The sequence below is a fragment of the Mycteria americana genome, chromosome 2, assembly GCF_035582795.1.
Source record: "Mycteria americana isolate JAX WOST 10 ecotype Jacksonville Zoo and Gardens chromosome 2, USCA_MyAme_1.0, whole genome shotgun sequence".
In the NCBI taxonomy this organism is placed as follows: Eukaryota; Metazoa; Chordata; class Aves; order Ciconiiformes; family Ciconiidae; genus Mycteria; species Mycteria americana.
This window is the reverse complement of record NC_134366.1, coordinates 34,594,672-34,617,546: the sequence shown is the minus strand read 5'-3', so window position 1 is coordinate 34,617,546 and position 22,875 is coordinate 34,594,672. Positions and strand designations below refer to the sequence as shown.

The 22,875-nt window shown below is 39.5% G+C and overlaps 1 protein-coding gene across 12 annotated transcripts in view; it reads right to left on the bottom strand.

The window, feature by feature from the left end:
• Positions 1-22,875, bottom strand: part of HDAC9 (histone deacetylase 9) — a 496,147-nt gene that overhangs the window by 7,952 nt on the left and 465,320 nt on the right. For all 12 annotated transcript variants that reach the window (XM_075492939.1, XM_075492948.1, XM_075492937.1 and 9 more), the window contains 2 exons: positions 13,301-13,385; positions 7,993-8,146 (listed from right to left, as the gene is read on the bottom strand). In XM_075492939.1, coding sequence (XP_075349054.1) covers positions 7,993-8,146; positions 13,301-13,385 — 239 coding nt within the window. The remainder of the gene's footprint in view (positions 1-7,992; positions 8,147-13,300; positions 13,386-22,875) is intronic.

The window sequence follows — 22,875 nt, the reverse complement described above, 5'->3', positions numbered from 1 at the left end:
AAGCCCTCTTGCATTCCCTCTTTTTCCCCTCTTGCATTGTTCTGGCTTGCAGCAGAGACCGCACAGTGGCAGCCAGGGTGGGATGGAGCCCAGCCTGCTGCTGAGGTCCTCAGGTGTGATAAGGGACAACGCACCATGCGGAGAATTCCTACTGCTGCTGTATGCTGCTGTTGTGCTGACCACATGCTGCCACTTTCTCCAGCCACTTTTGGAAGACCTGCATGTCCTCTGTCATAATGCAAAAGTGCAATAAGCCCTTGTTAAACATCCGGGACCTTATGGGGATGTCTGGAAAGAGGATAATTTGGAAGCAGGTAACAGTTCAGTTTTTAGGTTCTGCCGTGAATAAGCGAATGAGAAGAAATAGTTGTCAATAGATTTCAACTGGAGATTGGCAGAGCAGGAAGGAGTGGAGCTCTGGAAAACCTCTGGAACTGAAAGTGGGGGATTGGGTTATTTATAAGGATCTAGGGAAGCAGTACATGCAACAGTCTCTTCACATGTATTTGGCTTCTGGGACTGACATTCTCACGACCATAGTACCACTGAGAGATGATCTTATTCAGGGTTTTAGTCTTAGGCAATTTTTCACTGACAAGGGTGCTTCTGAGTGCCAGGACTGACCTTGAGTGCTATATTCTAATATATTCCAATATATTCCAGCAATATGCCAATATTGTGCATCAGCCAAAGCCTAAGCAGCGACAGAAATTTCTATGCGCAAGTGCCAGGTGCAAGGTCCTTTTTGGAAAAGGAGAGGAGGTTAGGGTGCCCTGCCGAATCCAGCTGTTGTCTCTCAGTGTGGGTACTCTCACAGGCTTCTCCAGTCCCCTTTTGAAGACTTACGTGTATGCTTTAACTTCATTTTACTAGTGTCAGAGAAGTCACTGGATCTATCCAATGGCTTATCATTAAAAACATACATTTTTATGGGACAATGGCTTAGGCCAGAGTTTTGTATGAGAGCCAGTAAAGTTTTAGGGCCCCTAGTGCAGAGAGAAAACCACTGTAGTTCCATAACACTGAGCAGCGAATTAATATATATTCTGCTGAAATCAAAAGTTCTCAAAAAAAAAAATCAAGGGGGCAGAGTCTGACAGGCCAAATTTATGTTACTTCAGCTATGTCACTGTTAGTTATATCAGTTCGGTCAGCCTTCCTGTAGCTGACAAGAAGTTGGCATAACAAAACAGCCAAAAAACCCCATCCCATATTGTATGCTCTGACTGGTTCCTCAGAGATGCAGCTGAGAGCTCGGGTCTGATCTGGGCTGATCCCGCGTGGTCAACAGATTCAGAAAGACACCAATTGGGACTGTAATGATTGTAGAACCACAACTGTGATTTTTCATTAAGGCTTCACTGTGGCTCATTTAAACTGCAAGTTCCTAGGAGCAGAGCCCTCTTGCATTCGCTCTGTTTATTTTGGTGTGCTGGAAAGAGTCCTCACCTATAGATAGTTCTCTATATGTGCAATTCACACTATGGCAGAATGAAGTAGTCTCTTTGCAGTTAATGCTAAACAAAATGATTCCGTTTAAACCTTAAAACAAAAGAAATGGATGAGGCAAAAATCCTGCCATATGGATAAAATCTGGCAAAACGTGTGACATCTTAAGTATTGTTCTGTGGCAGTTGAGAATAAATGGCAACCATATTATTTATGAGAATATTCTTTAAAATAGTTCCTATCTACACTTCAAAAAAAAGTTAATATTAAAGAATATAGACAAACCCTGTACATAATCCAAAAAAGTAAATGTTTCTCTTACCTTATTTTTAAAATTAGAATTACAGAGATTCCACATAGCTACATCATCACACACATAAAAATAAAAATTCAAGGTATGTTTCCAAGTCACAGAAACTGCTGAACAAAAGATAGATTTTCTGGCATGGTATGGCTGTTTTATGCCATAATCTGTTCCTAATTTAACTCAGCTGTCTCAGGGAAGATCATTGTAATTGAAAAGTGATCCTCTGGTAGCAGAGAGCTGGGGAAAAAGAGGTACATTTCTATACCATGGAGATGATTTGGAGAGTGTCTAAAAACATCATCTAAGAGATCCTGAGTAAGTGTATATCCTAGCAAAAATGGACTTTGTATGGATCAAAGAAAAAGGAACTGAAAGTAAAAACCAACATAGTTTAAGCGCAGAATAAGGTAAGTACACATATACTCTCAAAAGAGGAAGTAATGTCCAAATAAGGCAAATTAAATAAACTATAAACTCTGGTAAGTTAAATGTAAACCCTCAATGAGGCAGGCCAAAGGAAAGACTGAAAAGCAACATGTTAAAGGCATAAAAACTAATAATAAAAAGATCTTTCAAAATACATCAGAAGAAATGATCAAAGCATAAAAGGAGCATCAAGGAAGGTAGACCACAAAAGCAAAATGAACTATTTATATCTGTGTTCACTAGAGAAGTGTCAGGGAGATTTTATTATTTGCAGATGAACTATCTTAAACTGAATCAGCACTAGAAAAAACTGATATCTTAAACATTGCCAAATTGCTAAGAGCAGATATTTGTCCACTGCGTTCTAGGGGAATGCAATAATGATGTTGCTAAAGAAATAATTATTGAGCATATTCTACTGCTTAACTCAGCATCCACGCAAGAGGTAGAGAAGGGAAGAAATCTAATTCCCCTTTTGGAAACTACAGAAGTTACAATAAGCCTGTATGGGGAAATTGAAAGCAGCTACAATCAGTGATAGCATTAGTAGGCATTTAGGTAATAGTAATTTGGGTAAGAGTTATGTCTTAACACTTACAGAGAAAGCAAGCCTTACAAATTTATTAGAATTTTCTGAAGGAAATGAAGGAAGAGGGATCAAGTGATATCCCTGTGCAAATAAAGTCTTCCAACAATTTCATTCAAATGCTTTGAGGAGCCTAGGTTATGAGAGAAGGTCCTCTCAGAGATTAACAATCCATCAGAAGTAGGAAACAGATAATAATATTGGTGAATTTTCACCATGGAGGGATTCTCCAGAGCATCGCAAAAAGACTTGGCAGACTACCAGTATATTTAGGTGATAGTTTGTTGATGATGCCAAATTACCGATACTAGTCGGTTCTAAAGCCCCTAACACCATTTCTGAGCGGAAAAGAAGGTAAACAAACACAAATTAACACACAATACACAAAACAGGGGGGAGGACAGCTTTAACTGTTTATAGACAGTGATGGCTACAACTGAGAGCTTGGAATTAATGGTAGAAGAGCAGAGAGCAACAGAAACAAGAAAAAATCCCCAACGCTAAGGTACTGTGTAAATCCACAGTGTGCCCAACACCTGGAGTCCTGCATGCAGTTCTTACTCCATGTCAAAGAAAACCACAAAAGGCACAGAGAGAGGCAAGAATCATCACAGGTAAGAAATTATTTTCATACCAGGACGAATACAGAGTCTTGAGACAGCCGAAGCCTTTAACATCAGAAATGGGGCAGAGACTATGAGTAACAAAAGAGCTGCTTTTATTTCTCACAATGCAAGAACAAGAGTTCCCCAGTGAATTTATCGGTTTAAGTTTAGAGCAAAGAAAAAGGAGTGCAATGACTGATGAGGCTGTGGGATTCGCTACCTGAGTGCCAAAGGTGTAAGTTGGTTCAAAAAAAGCTTTGAAAAGTTTATGCCTGGGTAGGTATCCTGGAGGCTTTTACACAGGATGGGTCAGATACAACTGTTGAGATCTACTGACTCACCAGGGCAAGGCTGGCTCTCAAACTCCTCTGCTCCTGGTTCTCTTCCTTACGCACCCACCACCGCGGGACAAGAGGAAGGTGGGCAAGGTAAAGCTGCAGCCTGGCATGGGGAAGCTGTTCTTCAGCTCCTGAACCTGGCTGTGATTGCAGATCCTGTGGGGTACGGCCAGGTAGGTGCAGGTTACTCAGCACAGCCGAGGTGGATGCCCAAATAGTGAAATGCTGAGTGAAGCTTTATGAGTTGATACACAAACACAGCAAGTGACCCTAGATGGTAGCTGGCTGTACCCCATGATCCAACCAGTTGCTCTAGTATATAATATAATGTATGTAATATAATGCACTGTGACTGAAACTGCAACTGGTAGCTCTGTAACACTAAGAGTAGTATCTAAAAATTACACTTTGTTTTCATTTCCATTTGAGTAAAATCTATGCTCAGCTGAATGAGGACCATAAAATCAAATTCTGATAAATGTCATTCTCAAGATTTACTGTTTGCTGTAAAAATAGTAAGTGCAAGACATCTCCCTCCACTCCCTTTTATTTTTCCATTTTAAGAAGAAACATACAGAAGCTCCAATGTATCAGGGACAGCAATATACTGAATACTTTCATAGCACGATTTCTGAAACGGATGTCTGGCCAAAGCAAAATTCTAATCAGTTAAATCTGTGTCTCACAGAGGGAATAAGCAGTTATCAACACACAAAAGTTATGGTAGTTAGAAATGTTTTATAGGGCATGCCTGTTCCTTTAATTGCATCTGTATTTAAATCTGTGTTAGCATCATGCATGTTTTCTTTCCTATCCACAAACTTTTCTATATCTGTTCTCTTCTGAAGTCTATAATCAAGTTTCAATTGGATCTCAAAATGCAGAGTTGTGCTTTGGTAAAATAAAACACCAAAAGCGTAGCAGCTTTTCACGGTTTTCTTCATTTAGCCTGCCAGAGAAAATCAAATAAAAAAATAATCGGCACTGTCACTTGAAGAAAAGAAAGAAAGAGAGAAGAAAGAAAGAGAAATACTTAAGATGGTCCCTAGCCAGGAGCATTTTATCCTTTATTCATGAGTGGTAAATGAGTCAGATATGAGTTGGCCAGGAAAAGAGCTGCTTTACCCAAAATCTGAGTTTAAAGTGAGTCATCTCACTCCAAACACCAATATATCCTCCAACATAACTGGCAAGAGTTTCCCGCAGAGCGACTCTTGCTGCTGCTCTCTTCATCTGGAGGCCTGACCATCCAAAGCTGAAGTCAACAGGATCTCTACCATCAATTCAGTGAAACAGGGTTAGAGATGCAGGCCAGAATTATCAGCCTGGCTGACTATGGTGGGAATTAAGAGAAAGTAAATTGGCTCCTGGCATAATGAAGGAACCCTTCAGGCTGCCCTGTCAGCCATGGCGCTTTCTGCTCTGATCCCACCCTACCTGTCACAACCAACTTTCCCAAACAAACACTCAATGCAAAGGCTTGCAACAGGTCTGCAGAAGGTGGCCCCCATCTACAATGGGGGGAGCAGGGGCGCATCTACAGTGGCCTTATCAAGAGGGCTTGAGAGCCCAGACGACTCCTCACACCCCTGCAGCCCTGTCGTCTGCCATAGAAAGGCAGTACTATTTGAGGTGCTTAGAGACATGGTGTAGTGGTGGTTTTGGCAGTATTAGGTTTATGGTTGGACTCGATGATCTTAAAGGTCTTTTCCAACCTATATGATTCTGTGATTCTGTGATTCTGTGAAAGGGGCAGGAGAAGGAGCATTGAATACTTGGTCCTTAATTACAACAAATATAACAAATGTGAAAAAGCAAAGCTGAACTCATCACTATGTTACCGGTATATGCCTATGAAATGAATGGCATGTTTTCGTGAGATGAATAAAATTATACTGCCATGAGTGTGCAATGCCGAATCAGTCCCTGGATTTATGATCCTGTGCTGGACTTTCATTCATGCTTAAAGTGCAGCCAGTTCCTCTCAGGTCTCCCCGCAGCTCAGAGGACCTTCTAAATCAGACCTTTAGGGTGACCATTTTTTATTCCATATTCCTCCTTACATTCAGCAGGAAGAAAACAAAGAGAATGATGTCCCGAAGCCTCAGGAAACCTAACTATCAATTTTGGCCCAGTGGGACAGCACTTATGTTGTCCTGTCACTCTCTGATGGCAATCTGGCTTTGGGTGACTTCTTTGTGGGTTACGAATGTGGAAACAGACTTAGGAACGCATGCGTGCATAGGGTTTTTTTGTGCTGCTGAAAAATCTCTGCAGCACCACAGAAGATATTTCAAACGAAGCCATTTTTCCACAGAACAATTCATCACGATAGATTCATCCCTATAAGAGTCCAGAACTGATGAAGTGTAATGAATCTGGCAGCCACATGAATTCCACTTGTGTACATTTCAGCACATCCGTTTTTTTCCATTTCTCTCATGCTCCGCCCTGAAATTCTGTTTTCAGAAGGGGTGGAAACTGTCACAGGTTATCAGTAGGTAGGTAATAAATACCATAATTAAGTGCAGCGTTAGTCAAAGGGTTATTTTGTTCAAATCATGTAGGATCAGCCGTTGGTCTCAATGGCTGTAGTTTTAAGTGAGTGGAGGCACATAACAAAAACAGTTCTTGGTTATTCTGAGCAATGTAAAAATACACAAAATTAACCACACCCTTTTTCAGACAACTTAAAGCTTTCCTTTGTTTGACTGCATCAGTTCCAACACATTAACTAGAACTCTTTATATTTCAGAGCTATGCACACACGAGCAGGCATCTTTCTGTCCCTGGCTAGCAGAAGTGTCTTGTAACTGTCACAAATTTGTACGCCAAACCTTATGTTATTCCTTAGCTGAGCACTGATTAGCACTCTCACAAATCTAAAATATGTCTCCCGTTCATCATGGATTCTTCCCTAAGCATTTATGGACTTGTTTGCAATAATACTACCACAACAATAGCCATAAGATATTAAAATATAATTACAATCGGAAAGGTAGTTATGTAAATACTGCGAACTTTTCTAGCTAGCTCTGCTCCCTGTGTGTCCCTTTGAGCCATGTCTGTTAACTCATTGACAGATGAGCGCTCCCACTCTTGTGAGAGATGTTCGCTCCCAAACGCGTCCATAGCTTTTAGCACTGCGCTATTCCCCCGGATGCCTATCAGTTCAGTTCTGATTAAAAGAGCCAACGCGGGAGGCAAGAACCGAATCAAACAAGTAGCTGTCACGACGTAGGAGCCCTGGATCCTTCTGGCTCCACTCCCACCACTGCTCTGCCTACCCACAGCTCCCTCCTTTCTCTCCTGTCGTTACACAGCTCTGCTCCACAGCCTGCAGGGAGCTGATGAGTGTCCTTATAAGGCTTTTTTCTCCTTTCCTCCTCCCTCCCCTGTTTTCTCTGTGTGATGGAAATGGAATGGTTCCACTGCATTTTGGGTCTTCCTCTACTGGTGAAGGCCAGGAAAGTTTGTCCTTAAAGCAAGTAAATAGGAAACTCCAAGGACTTCTGCAGTGGCTTTTCTGATTCCTAACCACTCTTTGAAGAAATACTGTTTCGTAGGTGACACAGTATTCAGTGGCTATCAATTTTTTAATCTCTAATTGGCAAAAAACACAACAGAGTTACTGTATAATTTTCTCAATTTGTGACATTGAAAGCAATATTCATTAATGTAAAAAGCAGCTGACAAGCTGGAAAAAACAGTGTTCTCATTCTTTGCTGGTGTACCTTCATCTTGGCCCTAATGTTGGCCCTAGTCCTGGTCAGGATTGCTTTAAGTTTTATACTGGCACCGTTCTGTTGCTTCCGGGGAAGTAACTTTTAATGCCTGTCTAATATCATTTAATAATGATTTAAGTCCTTCCTTATTAAGTTTATCTGCCTGTGTGTTAAATGCCTTCCTAGAAAATTAAAACTAAAACAAGTTTGAATAGCTTCCAGTGAGAAGAATATGGTTCATTACACTTGATCATATCTATTTTCCTCATACGGATATTGCACTTTTTATATAGTGGTGAGCATTAGACATGGGGAGAAAACAAGGTTCTTGTACTAATCATGAACCTTAGTAAAGAATTAAACATGCCAAAAAAAATCCTGCTGGCATAGAGTACCTCTGCTTCTAGTGGCCAAGTGAGAGAACTCAAATCCAGGGATGAAAAATTCCAGGTACCTCAATTAGCAGATAATTTTGAAACAACCCTTAGTCTAGCAGTCTTCATCTCGCTTGACTGGAATGAAAGCCTTGTTGTCGGCAATAATTGCATATGCTTACCTGCTGCCTTCCTGAGGGATACACTGCTCAACATCCACTGAAAGAGAGGCCATAGCAGATACCGTTTCTGTCTCTTCCCTCTCTTGTTTCTGAGACTCAGCCAGAGCACAATCCACTGGCACAGAGTATGGCTCCACTGACTTCCAGTACTTGCCTAAGGAAAACACACATAATAATTTATGGGAATTTTAGCTAGCACGGTGGTACAAGCATAGTAATCACTTAGTTCAACACTGGGTGATTATAATTTAAAATCACTGCGGTGTAAGCAGTGCAGTTGAAATTTCAGACTGCAGTGAAGAGGTATATTTCTGAACTTAAGAATGCCAAGTTGGAAAGTGCTTTCATTCCAAGGGCTGTGTCACACCCTTCCCCAGAAGGTAGTAAACTGGAGGAGTAACACACAGGCTAATGAACTCATACTGTCAGACAAGCTATTGCCTTTATCTACGCAAGGTGAAGGGAGTTCAGGGCAGGGTTAATACCTAGAAGCTCTGATATGGCAGGCAGTTGGTGCATATACAGCAAATAGGACTAGAAAAATGAACATTGTTGTACAAAGTGCTCCCACAGCACTGTCTTGAAAAGGAAAAAAGTCAGAAATGCCAGCTCGGACTGAAGTGATGTTGCCAGAACAATCAGGTTTGTTAGTCCTGGATGTTCTTTCTCCTCCAACCTCAGGGCGTATACTAGAACAATAATTTATTTAAAACTTTCATATATTAACTGGCTGTTGCTGGAAAGCTGCCAGATATCATAAGGAATAGAGCTTTCTGGTTTGCTGTGTAAAAACACAGCAGTAGATTAAAAGCATGAGTATTCTCAGCTTTCTGCCTGCAACAGAAGAGACAGTAAGAAGCTTCTCAAGCAACACAAATAATGGCAGGTGACTCATCGTCAACATATAAAAGGGTCTGCTACTGCAGTGCTCTTAAGAAACAGAGGTTGATTAGAGGTAACCAGGCGAACAACTAAGAATTTACATATGTATTTCTTACAGCCCAGTAATCCACCAGCACTCACTAATTGCCAGGTGGATGACACCTGGAAATTAGGAGCTTTGAGAAGGCTGGGAGCTCTGGACCAGAGCTTATTCAGTGTTTAGCAAGAAGCTTCCAGCAGCTGCTGCAGAGGTTGGGTCAGGGTACTTATCTGGGAATTAGACGGAGGGCTTCAACAGCTGTGAAAGAGAGGGGATCAAGTAGGGGACTTTTCTGAGGGCTAAAAGGAGGATTTTGGCAGCTGGGCAGCAGGCTGAGTCGAGGTGCTTATCCGGAGGGTAGCTGGAGGCTTTGACAGCTGGCAGGCCAGGGCAGCGGTGGTGCTGCCTGTGCTGCACAAAGGCTGCTGAATACTCCCTCTTTGGTAACACAGCTCTGAACGCAGTTTCGGGCTTTTCGAAAGATGAACTTTTCCCTCCGGTGAGAAAGCAGCTGTCAATAAAGCCTGAAAATGTCTTTATTCAAAAACATCATTGCAAGATGAAAGGCCAAGTCAATGTGCAAGAACAACCAGGGAGCATGGCCAGCGTGTTTCTTTGAACTCTAATAGTGTGCACGTTTGAGTAGTTAGCAGAATCTTTAAATAACGGGGACCTTCTGGGGATAAAATGTAAAGTGTATTAAGTATCCTACAAAGTTGAGATTAAGTGTTAGGAGGTTGGCTTTGCTCCAAAAGCATGAAAGACACAGCTAAAAAGTTATGTACATAACAGTAGGCTCAATGATTGTAGCCTGGCAAATTTTATAAAAACAGGACAAAAATATTCTCTATTATTACTGTGCTCAGAGACCATATTCTCTATTCATTAAAAAATACACTAAAAACAAACAAAAAAGTTATATGAGCATTCCACAATGTTCTCACAGATCATATGTGCAAAAGTCAGTCTTTGCAATATACACCCAATTCAAACCCTATAATTTATGAGCTAAATGTTCGCAGAGTGGGTGGGGTTTTTGTTGCAGAAACAGATGTGCAAGAAAATCAAATCTGTTGGCATGGGAATAATACCCCCTCTTGCCTATAAAAGAAATGAACCCATGTTCACTGCTGGAGTTTTCAAGGGCTCTTATTCATAAAATAAAATATTAGTAACCAGCTACCACTGTGTTGCTCTCCTGCAGCAACAATAAAACAGCATCAGTGAGGATTGCTACATCGCACTCCTTCATTCACACACAGGCTCGCGCACCAGCTGCCCCCTGAATCCTGACTTTCTTGTAACACTAAAACTCAGGGCCAATTCAAGCATATTAGTGGGCTCTCTGTGCCCATTTAACTGCCCTTCACTCCCAAGCGATCTGTGATTTTCCTTGTTTCCCTGCATTGAGAATTGTGTTATGAGAGGGGCTTCAGCGATAAAGAGGGAGAGCAGAGTCAGGCCAGGAAGCAGGTGGCAGCACCTATGCTGCAGTGGAGGGGCTTGGAGAAAGGGAGTGCATGGCAGGGTGTTTGTGGTTTGTGGGAGGAAATTTTAAAGCACTCCCAATTAGGAATAGCATCCAGTTAGCAGCGGGTACCTCATGCAAAGAAGGCTTTCTGGTGCTTGTGAAAAAGCCATGGTAGATTTTTCTTTAAAATCAGAAAGCTGTACCTTACAAACACTTGTGGTAAGCAGAACGGCTTTGCAAGCTTCTTTTTATAAAGAACAACATTTATACGTTGTGCATAAAACATGCAGGGCTTGCATGTGTGCTCAACCAAAAGATTTGCAAGCAAAGTCTTGTGGAACGGAGAGGCAATCACAGCACGCAGCTGCAAAGGAGCTTTGTCAGAAACCCTAGGTATGCTGTGGATTGACAATTAAATGAGCTCAAAATGCATCTGCCTCAAACTGCTCACATCTCTGAAAATGTCATTTCTACTGTGCTATACTGGAATGTGAAATTCTACCGGTCCTGTTACATTCATTGAGAAGAACTTGGTGGAGCTCAGGGGAAAGAATGAAGCATACTGCTGGTTTCATTCATACAAAACTTGAAGAGCAATCACGGCTTGCAAGAACAAACAATGAAACCAAATCAGTCTTCTAGGTATGCTTTGGCTTTCAGCATGAAAATGTGCTTAAGTCTCCCTCAAAGATTTGTGGGAGCACTGATTACTACCAGGAAATAATAAAAGTGAATGTTTCTGTCACTGTTACAGGCATTTGTAATTGCCTTTCACAGATAGATTTGGACATGTCGTACCATGGCTTGCTTGAAAAATACACTTTGGGGGTGGTATTCAAGCTAGTGAACAGGATTGTTTAGAAATAGCATATTACATGGGTGTGGGAACTACTACTTCCAAATGTATTACATTTCCAAAGGAGCTTTGGATCACTGTCACAAACAAAACATTTATACAAATTCCATTCTAGTTAGAAAAAATTTGTTTCTTCTCATTGTCTAACTAAGTATTGTACCTTCAATTTTTTGCAGCAAACACAGAGGAAGGACTTTTTTTGTCTAAAATATTGCTAATATTCATTATCAAAGTTGGATCACAGACATACAGACTCAATATACACGCAAGCAATCATCCAAACAAATCAGGCTTTCTCAGTGTCTCTCAAGGTGCTACCCCGCAGCCTAATGCTTTTCAGCCTGCATAACTCCCTATAATATTCAATATGTACTTGCTTCTCTTAATTCCATCTAAATATGCATCCTCCATAAAGCTGCGCTAAACTTCCTCAATGCTCCTCTCCATCGTCCAAGCATATTCCTCTCTAATACTTGGTCTCTCTCCAGACAAAATGGTGTATGCATAACCTTTTAGGTAATAGCTGCAAGAAAAGACAGAATATTGTGTATAAATAACTCTAAACCCTGAGCAGCCTGACTTAGGTTTCAGAAGAACAGCCCACTGGACTGCCGTGACTGTACCGCCTCATCTCAAACCTAAGCTTGTTCTGAACCAGCAAAGGTAAGCCACTCTGCAGAGCTCTGAACTCTGTTTTTAGACACACACTATGTATTTGTTCCTAAATCCATCCCTTCTTTCTGAACGGCCATCATTTGTGTGTATTTCCAGTAACACACTATGCCTTTCTGGAGCCAGTATTAATTTTTTTTTTTTCAATTCACCCTTTTTTTTGTTTCAGATCCATTTTCATTAAATATGTGTCTTATTTCAAACAGAATTGCATATTCTTCCTTAATGTCTGTGGCCTGTGTGCAGCTTTCTGTCCTCATTATCATTTGCAAATCTGCTCTATCTTGCATAGTACATGAATTTCCTTAACTTGCTGATTCCTTCCAGATCATTAACAGGGAATTTTAAGGAAGATACTAACTCATGAGCTACCCTAGGACATACCACCCAGCAAAAATGACTTACTGGAATTTATCATATACAGCTGATTTACTTAGAGTATTTGCTTATCTGCATGACTATTATATATGAAGGATGAATTATATACCTACAATGAATTTTATTTGTCACTTTACAACTAAAATCAGATTGATAATTACTGCATGATCAGTGTCTAATGCATGGTGTCCCTTTTAAAAACTGCATTTATTTTATACAGATGAACCCTAATTATTTGTGATTCATCTAACATGAAGCAAAACATTTGTTACCCATTTGTTATTGTTAAGGAGCCAGGAAACAGTAGAAGTCAGGAAGCTCCCACTGCCTCGGTAAAATGGCAGAGAGCAGAAGATTAGAGAATTTAAGGGAAGTTTGCTCAGTTGGATTAAGGCAACTGATGGGAAAGAGAAAACTTTTCAGTGAGACCAGAGCAAATGCCCTAAAGCATCTGGGTAGTAAAGGGTTGGGGTCAGGGCACACAAGTGAAGCAATCAAGTACCCTCTGCACCAGAAACAAAATAAAATAATGTATTTGTTAGCATTGTTCCATGGGTCAGTGCGCATTTTGAGCTTTTTAACTTTATCTCAAGCTCCTGTACATCTCAAAGTGAGTAACTTGTAAAGGGCTGCACAAACAGAATCTGAAGAAACTATTTGTTAGAGCTCTAATTTACCTGTCTGTTCATGTCCCTCACTGACAAACATCTATTTCATCCAAGCTGCTCTGGAATGGAAAGATTTGGGAATAACGAGGAATTGGAAAGCTCTAAATAATTTCAATGGGTTATTTTTTTCAGGGCTAAATACATAGCAGAAACTAAAAGATGTCAAAGAAACAAAAATAAAAGCATATATATATATATATACACACACACACGACATAGCATGTTGGTTTATACATAAAATATTTGCCCGCCCTTTTATCTGAAACAATAGTTTAATGTCTATGACATTAATTAATAACAGAAAAGACCCCAAACCCACCAACCCAAACTGAGAAACATACTTTGAATTTCAGTGGTCTTTTTTAAAGAAGCTATTGCATTCATATTGGGGATTTGGTGCACAATATCTTCCGGGAGAGGCTCCAGCTGCAAGAATAGAATAGAATAATATAAATTTTCAATAAGCCACAGGGAAGTAAAACAAACTGAAACAATCTAATCCTCAGGAAAAGCTCAGCCCAAGAACTGGTTAACATTTTGCTGGTATCAGTTCTAAAAGTATAGCCATGATTTTGTTTTCTGTTTTCCAGCCATGTAATTGAATTCCAAGGGGCTTTTCTATTGGCTGCAAGACTAATCTATGGAGTCTCTGAAGCAGGTGCATGTCTGTGTATTATTCATTAAAAAAATGCTAGTTATTTGTGTAATTTTTGTAGGTTCCTCACAAACCAAATTCCACTGCGTCTGTATATGCAGCTGGGCACTCCAAACAAAACCTTGCTGAAGCCACACTGGAACCAAAGTGTGCACTCTATTATCTTTATTTTTCTGGTGTTATTACATCTAACCATCTTACACATTTTAAGATTTATAGGGGAAAACCATAAAACACAGCTGCTTTTACTAGCTTTGCATTAATTTCAAATAAAGTAGTGGATAAAAATGGTTATGCAGATCAGCAGTAAGAGTTCTCTAAGTCAGTTTTTTATGGAGTCAGCTACATTTTAATTAGCAAGTTTTAACTGTATATTCTTGAATAGGGCTGCATCATAGTAAATTAGCAGAAGGAAGTGTTCAGTAACTGCACAGGTATTTTTGCCCTGCAATAGATAGATATACCAAGCAAACTGTATTTTGAAATTCATCCACATGTGCTTTTTTGTCCACCTTCCATACATTTTCTCCTAAATGCCTCTTCTTGGGCTAAATGGCTCTTCTTGCACTGTAATAACTTTATTCTCCTTAAACTATGCTTAAGAGTCCAGCCAGTTTTTCCGCTTCCCTACATAGGCTGCTAAGGCTGTTTCCTGCAGAGCCAGGAGTAGCAACCATGTCAAGGTAGACAAGGAAGAGCGCTATCAGTACCAATCTCTCTTCTCTAAAGCTAAGGAAGTTCAACCATCGTTGACAGGAGACATCTGTACTGCAGACAAAACTCCTTTCTTAAGCATGCCTGGGTCTACTTTAAACTAGGTCAAGTGAAGCCCACCCAAGGAGCTTCCTCTATGAAGTTAATAGTTCAGTAGCCATCACATATTGTCCTCTGGGTTGCTACCGCTGCACTGCTACCCACCAACTAGATAAAATCAGCTTTGATCCAAGTACATAAAGTGGGAAGTAACTGCAGTGTAGATACTCCCTTAATGATGCGATTTTAAGCAAGCTCAGCTACAAATCCCAGAACTTCTGCGACCTTACCATTATGATCAGCAGTGAATGCCTGTCAGTGATAAAGATACTGCAAATATCACCAGCCTTTTGGAGTCCCGGTAACTAAAATGAATAGGGCTGTTCATGTCGTTATTTCCTTAGAATCCCACATGGGATTGCAACTGGAAGATTTCCTTGTGGCTACAAACAATAGAACTATGGGTTTTTTTTCAAATAGCATAAATCAGTCCATTCTGGGCAGTGAGCAAGTGTGCACAGAAGTGCTGGTAGGATCTGACTGGGTCCCAACTCTACTTGGTTACCAAGGAGGCCAAACTGCAAAGAAAGATTGTTGCTATCTAATATGTATCATGGACTAGAACAGAGAGAGTGATTACAATAAAAATAATATTTACAGATACATTTGCAATTCTTAAACCACATTTACTTCACAATCTTCACGGGTTACTCTATTTGGTAACTCTTGCAGGTACCTGGGGGAAAACTGCATATTTTTAAAAATGCCCACCAACAGATCAAGCTTCATGGATTTTAGAACAATAATCCGTATAATAATCTTAATAATCCATACCTTGGGTTATGTAGATAAATAGCACTTGCTTTTATCACTTGTTATTTTCTGTTTAAAGCAATCTATCATTTGGCCAGGAAGAGGACCAAATCCTGAAGTTCTGTTTGGTTGTACTGGGTGCAGGAACATAGAAGGGGAAGCAAACAGTATCTTAAGGTTCTGTTTTGACAATTTCCTAATTCCTAAGGCTTTGACAACCAATTCACTCCCCTGAAGTAGGAAAAAATAGCTCCAGGCTGTAACAGTACAAGTAATAGTACAAGGTATGGAATTGGCAGACTGCAAGATCAGAGAGTCGTGTCTTGCTTTGCCCTTTGAGTATCTTGAGATTCTTTCTGCAGGCTTCTTGTACTAGTTATTAAACTGGGAGCAACTGATGCAGGGATAGATAGAGGAGATTTTCCATTAAAAGGTGAATATTTTGTTGCCTTCTTCAGAGCTGGATTTTTTCAGGAGCCAAAAAAATTGTCTTGATTTTTCCTAATATATCAGGGACACGTCTTTATTTATCAGTACAGAAATAAATTGTTTAATGAGTAGGCTACATTTGTATAGTAGACATATCAGATGAATATTTAGAAATGGCGCATGTGTTTTTAGAAATCAGGATAAGATGATGAATTATTAAAGAAAAGAATAAAAAGTGTTAGACATCCAACAATTATCCCAATCATTACTCCATCTGTTAGCTCTACTAACAGATCTGTAGGTGGTGTGAATATAATAGTCATGTTTGATCATTTCCTTAATTTTTTCCACAAAACTTTCATGTTTTCCGAAGCTCAGCTTCTGCTCTGGATCTATTCTTCCTCCTCACCCTTAGGGATAGCCAGGCAGAACTTGGATCCTCTTCTGTATCAGGGAAACCTTATCAGGCTCCAGAAGTAAGTTCATTACATCATATACTCTGTTCAGCCCAAACGCAGTACCATTACAAAAACACTGTAGAAATAAAGCCAGTGGGTTATGGCAGCTATTTCTATACACTTTGAAATGAGACTGTCTGCATTCGAAAGAATGATTCTGTTGGCAGCTATCCACTGGTTGGATACAACTGTAGAGACCTAGGGGTGTCCCTGGAAAATATCAGCAGTTAGACCCAACACTGAACAAAAGAAATTACTCTACACCTGGCATATATGGCACCATCACCTTCCCTCCTACACTTATTGGCATTCATATAATGAAGTCTATTAAATCTGGATGCTAACATAAAGGAAGCTGAAAAGAGCACTGGAAATACACTGTCAGGAAAGAAATCTTTCAGAGAAGAACAGCTCAAGTCAGTGCAGAAATAACCAAACCACTGGAGAGACAGTTTGGACCAGACACAAAGGGTCACATTTTCAAGGCTTTTACATGGCTGAATTGGGCTTTTGTGCCCAAACTAGCAGATGAAAGTAGAAACTATGTCCACTAATCACTTTCAAAGTAGGAAAAACAATGTAAATGGGCAAAAATCACTTGGGCTGCCAAAGTCTGCCAGAGGCATATCGACAAATGTTTGAAGAAGGAATTAACGATGGAAATTTCATGTGCCCAGAAGGTGATCTGAAATGATCCTTGGGAACATGGAGAGAATCTGAAACTACAGCAGTCTGTACTGAGCTGGAAAATCTAGAAAATCTAGCAATATCTGTATTGTCCTTTGCTCTATCATGTTTTAAAACACCAAGATCAGCTTCAGTGAAGATTGGTGCAGAGTGCAGTTAGAGATAACTGAATAGTGAGGCAATTGCAAGCATAAGGTAAGGAGCATGGAGAGTCTTGACAGAAGCAGAGGAAGGGGGGAAGGCAGGCAGGCTCCTCAGGGATGCCTAGGCTGCAGGAGGACGTGCTACAACCTCCCTTTCCCGGATAAACTGTGCAAGAAGCACATCAGCACCAAAACTGGGCTTTGTTGCTCTTAGGGTTGCCTATGATTACAGAGGACTAAGTTCAAAGATCTCACAGGTCCTCTGTGTTCTTATATTAGCAATCTTCTCAAAGCTTCTGCATTTTCTGTCTATGTGTAAGCACTTCAGGCAGGTACTTTTGTGATCCACTGTTACAATGCGGTACATAAAAGAGTCAGTTTTCACTAGGGAGTAGGTTCAAAGGTACAAAGTGTCATTAGCACCTGCCAGTCCCTCAAAAACAAGGGATGCCTTGGAAATATGTAACTTTAGGATCGGAATATTCTCTGTTCCCTTGGCCAAACCACTTCCTGACTAGCACTGTCCACCTTGGGGACTTTGATGTCACCATGCCGACCTCTGGCACATGCATTGCTCCAGTTCCCTACTCCATCTAATTCTCTATTTCTGGGCCAATTTCTGGACTCAGGGTTTATGCAAGCAGCAGTTGACAGGTGGCTTAGACTCAGTGTTAATTATTTTCTAGTATTAGTCTCAGATTAACAATGAGGATGTGAGATTGTGACCAAGTTTACCATGCAATTTAAAATTGATCTCAGGCCATATTCACTTCCACGAATATTTCCATTTTGGAGAGAGAAATGCTTACCTGTTCTGGCAAATAACCCCTTTTTAACGCAGTCCAGGCTCTCTTGGCAGAGCTCACTGCCTAGCTGGCAAGCAGCCCCAGATTCACACTGAATTCCACAAAGGAGAAAAATGCCAACTTTTCATCATCAGCAGGAAAGCTGCAGAGTATGAGCTTTCCACTTAAATTACCATCCCCTCCTAAATGCCAGCTCAACAGATTGCAAGAAAGAAGCACATACTTCACACTCTGCAAGAAAATTGTCCAGTATAAGTTTTCAAGCATGCTTGGGAGCCAACCAATCACAATGTTTTGTCAAATTCTGCTTCAGACTGAAATTCAAGCCAGAAGAATATTTACTAGAAGATGTTAAATTTAGTCACTTAGAAATGTTTTTGCACTTAGGGCGAAATTCAGCCTTGGCTGCCACAGTCAATGAGAACAGACATGCATCCTCTGTGTGCCTTTGTTGCAGGGTCCCGCTGGGCAGAGCACACTGTGGACTGCACTTCTCTGTTTCCTCTATGCAAAGAAGAGCATGACCCCGTCTGTGACTAATTATCACTTGTTAGAGACCACGGCAAACTGCTGTACCATGTAGAGCTAAGAGACACTGCCCAAACCTGTAGACAGGCCGGAGGGACCACGATGTTAGACTGACTTCTGTATCCCATGGAAATATCCCATGGAAATATCCCACCTGGCTGCTTGAAAAGGGATGGGATGAAGGAAGAACTAAATCCTTAGTTTTTGACTCAAAGAGTTCTGGGCTTGAAGGAATACTTCCTCGTTCTCTCTGGCTGCAGAAGAACCCCCAACTGAATGCAGTTATGTTGGAAATAAGCTGCAGGATTTAGGATACTGAACTCAAGGAAAGCTTATCCCTGAGGGCTTTTTAAATCCAAGTAGTGTCTCTTCAAAAGTAATGTGGAGGAAAGAAACCGGAACCTACCCTTGCATGTATAGAGCAGCATTACTCACTGCCACCTGGCACCAAAAGGCATAGCATTGGCCTTTATAGCACTGAAGCTAGGATGGACAAAATAGTGTGGAATTTCCATTCTCCATGACAAAGATTTTGGGGAAAAATCTCAATATTCAACCCAATTTTCACACACTTCTTGGAATAACATACAAGTCTTAACATTTAATGGTTTTCTTAATTGAACTAATATATATATCTCTATATATGCTTTAAAAATAAGTATTTGAAACTATACAACCAAACTGTGAAAAGCTGCAGAATCATTTAAAGAGTATCACAATAAATGAGAGAATTTAATTTTAAGCACAAGAGCATTAGGTTTAAAAGCAATGTCTCTTTTCTAATTATCTGAATTCATAATTTCCTTTGTTTTGCCAGATGCTCTTTTAATGGACAAGTTCTCAAATCATGTCGAGAAAATTCAGGGATATTTTAAAGCAACTGATGCTCACCCTGCCTTTTTATCTGCCTGAAGGATTTCCATGTTTTCATTTTGGATTTCAAGGGAATCCAGCTGCTTAATCTCTTCTCACCTCTTAGGAAGATTTCCTTCTGAGGAGATAACCTACAGTGCTCCTAATTAGCTCTGAAAATGGTCAAATGGATTTTTCTCAAAGTGACATGGAAATTTTCTGCTTGTACACAGAAGCATGGATAAGAAAACCGGAGATCTTGAAATATTTTTTTTAAAAATAATTTTATATGTAAACTTCCTAATTAATAATTTTATCTTATAAAATTTATCCTTACCTCTATTTATCCTCTATGATTTCCCTTTTAGTTTTCTTATCATTTAAGGAGGGATTCACACAACCAAACCAGACTGAGCCATTTCAGGTACTATGATCTCCAGTTGCCACTCAGAAAGGGTGTGGATCTCCTCTAAGTTCTGTGTTAGATCTACCAGTCCTGGGCTGATGTCCTGGATAACCTAAGGTATCTAAAAAGGCAGTAGGCACCTCTGTTTAGGGAACTGGGTCTTAGAAAGAAACAATTAACAATAGAAGTACCTCCAATCAGAGAAAACCAACAATTATAATCCCATTTGTGTTTCTGTGAAAATTTGAAATTATTGTTCAAAAGTACTTCTGCAGAGAAGTTCAGAAGTATTGACCACACATAGATGGGGCTGATAGCGCATTTAAATTCTGAGCTTCTCCAAGAAAAAGGGAGCTTTTTAATAGTTTTTTTGGTTAGTCTTCAAAATCAACAACTGTATGCAGGAATTTCCTGTGCCATGCTCAAATTATTTAAAGAAGATTAACTTGATAGTGTATTCTTTTCCTAGTGGCTCCACTTGCATTTGCCAAGAGAAGAGTAAAAAGTTATCTTGCTAAACAGATCACTGTGCTACAGGCCACATATAAATAAGAGCAAAATATATCTATTTTGGATGTCAACCTATTTTCCTTCTTCAGAAGGAAAGGTCTTCAGAGACAAATAAGAAAAGAAAGCATTTTTCACTTGTAAGTTTGATGTTACCTCTACATATCAAACCAGCTCTCCGTGAAAGTTGGAAGTTGTGGCTAGTTTTACAATTACTCTTTTTTTAAAATGTTATTCTGTTGGTAATAGAACATATGAAGCAGTGAATTTCCGTATTGACAAGTCCTGGCCAAAAAAAACAAAAGAAAAGAAAAAGTTTTCAAAAACCCCTGCAAAATGTTTATGAATTCTAATGCTCAGCACATGAATAAATACATCTGACAAACTGCAGAGTACCTTATAAAGGCCTTTCCCAACCTTTCTAATTTGAGTTCAATTACATGTGTAGTGTTTAGAAACTGAAGTTCATCTTGCCAATGTTTTTAAACTAGGGTTGTACTACATACAATTATTTGTAAAAGTTAAGGGCAGATAATAAGTTATAATTATCCTATTAATCACCTGTAAAGAATTGCATTCAGGGAAGAATGCATCCTCAAATTACAATAATTGGTTGTTTGAAGAAAAACATTTTTTTCTGTCCTTGGCAGGAACACACTTGGAGATTGCTGTGCAAGTTCATGAATATTATGCTGAAATCAAGCAATGTATACACCGTGGGACATGTGGTGTAGATTGCCATAAATCTATAGATGTCAACAGACGTGCTGATTTCTAACTGCTAACTAGGTATCAGACTTCCTCATTAGTCTCTGCTCCTCGGCAACACCTTTACTTATTCTTTTAAGCAAACATCAGTTTCTTATGGTAGTGTTGGTAACAACATCCTCTCTGGAGTATTTTTCTCTTCTTAGCAGCCGCAGCATATTTTCTCTTTGAAATTTTGCTGCAGCACCAGACCATTTAATGCATGTCCCTGGAGAAAAAGGTGTGAGTAAGAGCACATGAGAATAATTCTTATTGTATGAGATGTTTCAAGTTATTAATGATCATGTTCTTTTACAAAGGGACTAAAAATGGCTGCGTGGTTATGTCTTCATTCTCAGTTATTGAATTTTTGTCTCTCCTGAAATTTGCTTTGCTATATTTTGCAAAGAGATAGACTCACAATTTATCTGGTCTCTAGTTACTCTCAAATAAAATGGAAGAAAGCCTCTATTCCACTACACTTATGCCATTCCTTTTTCTCACAATTGGTATTTTTTTCTCAGATATTGGCTAGTCAGTGACAGCAGAAATACTAGTTGGGTGTGATATAGTGTTAAAACAAAACAAGGCAGTTTTCATAAATGGGTAGCACCACCAAATGGTCATAACTGGATAGAGGGACCCAGGCACCTACATAGAGGAAGACTCATCATATCATCAGCATTGTACCATTTGCATTAGTCCCACAAAGGTGCAAATTTCAGAGAATGGGTTTAGAAGGGCTATGAAAAGCCCCTGATGCCATAAGATACTACCACAGGGAAGATGACGCCAGAGAATATCAATGAGAGTGCCCTGGAATGGCAGCTGATCAGGAAGGCAATGCTGCATTCACTAATATTGTCAAATGCCTCAAGCTAGGTTTTGTAATCCATATTTCAGCACCTAAATAAAAGGACCAACATTGAGCTGAGCATCTATTTCAATAGTGCCTGTCACCACACTGAAAATCTCTCCTTATGGGACTTGTCAAAGGTGATAGTAAATAAAACCGAATGAAAGCTTTTTTTTTTTTTTTGTGGACTTGTCTACTTCTTTACATTTCTGAGAACTTTATACATTGCATGTATATCACTTTATTCATTGCATGTATAATGTAAAAAATAATAAGCACAAAAATAGTTTTCTCAATGGGTCATAAAGATAAAAAGCAAAGATTAAAAAGAACATTAAAAAATCCTTCTATCCAATATCCATCAGAAGACACATTACTTCACATATATTCACATAGGTATGAAGTATTGAAGCGGAAGGGAACTGGAAGACTAGCTTGCAGTTTGGCATTAATACATTTGATTGGAGAGATTATATAGCTATTACCACTTCCCCCAGGGAAAAAAAAGTAACACACTGCACTTTATAACAAGATCTTGCAAAATTCACAATTTACGATAAAGACTTTTGCCCTTTCACAAATGATTTTGGCTGCACCTTCAGCAAGCTTATTTTCCTTCTCACCATATTTGTAGGAGAAAAGATATTTTCTAGTGGACAACAAAACCAATTTTCGCTAATATGAATGCTTATCTTCTGTTTGTCTACATAAATAGCATGTACTCATATTTACTTAGTCTGATAGTCCACTCTCAAAAGTTTTTAAATAATATATACAGGATTTGATAAATCTTAGACACTCCATTTAAATTACATGCAGATCAACCTGAATCTTCCTTTATAACTTAACAAAAACATTTTTGAAGTCTTGGACACATTTTTATTAATGTTCTTGAATTTCAAAAGCCTCTGAAATATGTTCTCTCACATGCCAGTTGAAGTGTCAAAATACTGCAAAAAATGTGTCTTTGCAATATCCAATTCCTACGACTACCAGATACCTTGCAAAAGCCATTATTTTTCCATGATAGTTGGCTGGAAGGTCTGATCCTGATAGATTATATGCACACCAATGACTACCAATGATGTCAAGTCTGCTATTCAGCACAATATCACCAAAAGCAATTTTGAGGTATTAAGTCTTACTCAGAACTGGGAATAATTTAGGCAAACACTAAAGGATTTATATAATCATCTAATTTAGTGTTATTTATCCAAACCAGCTCATCTGAGGTCTGCTCGTTTCTAAGACATGTTCAAATTGCATGGGTTTTATA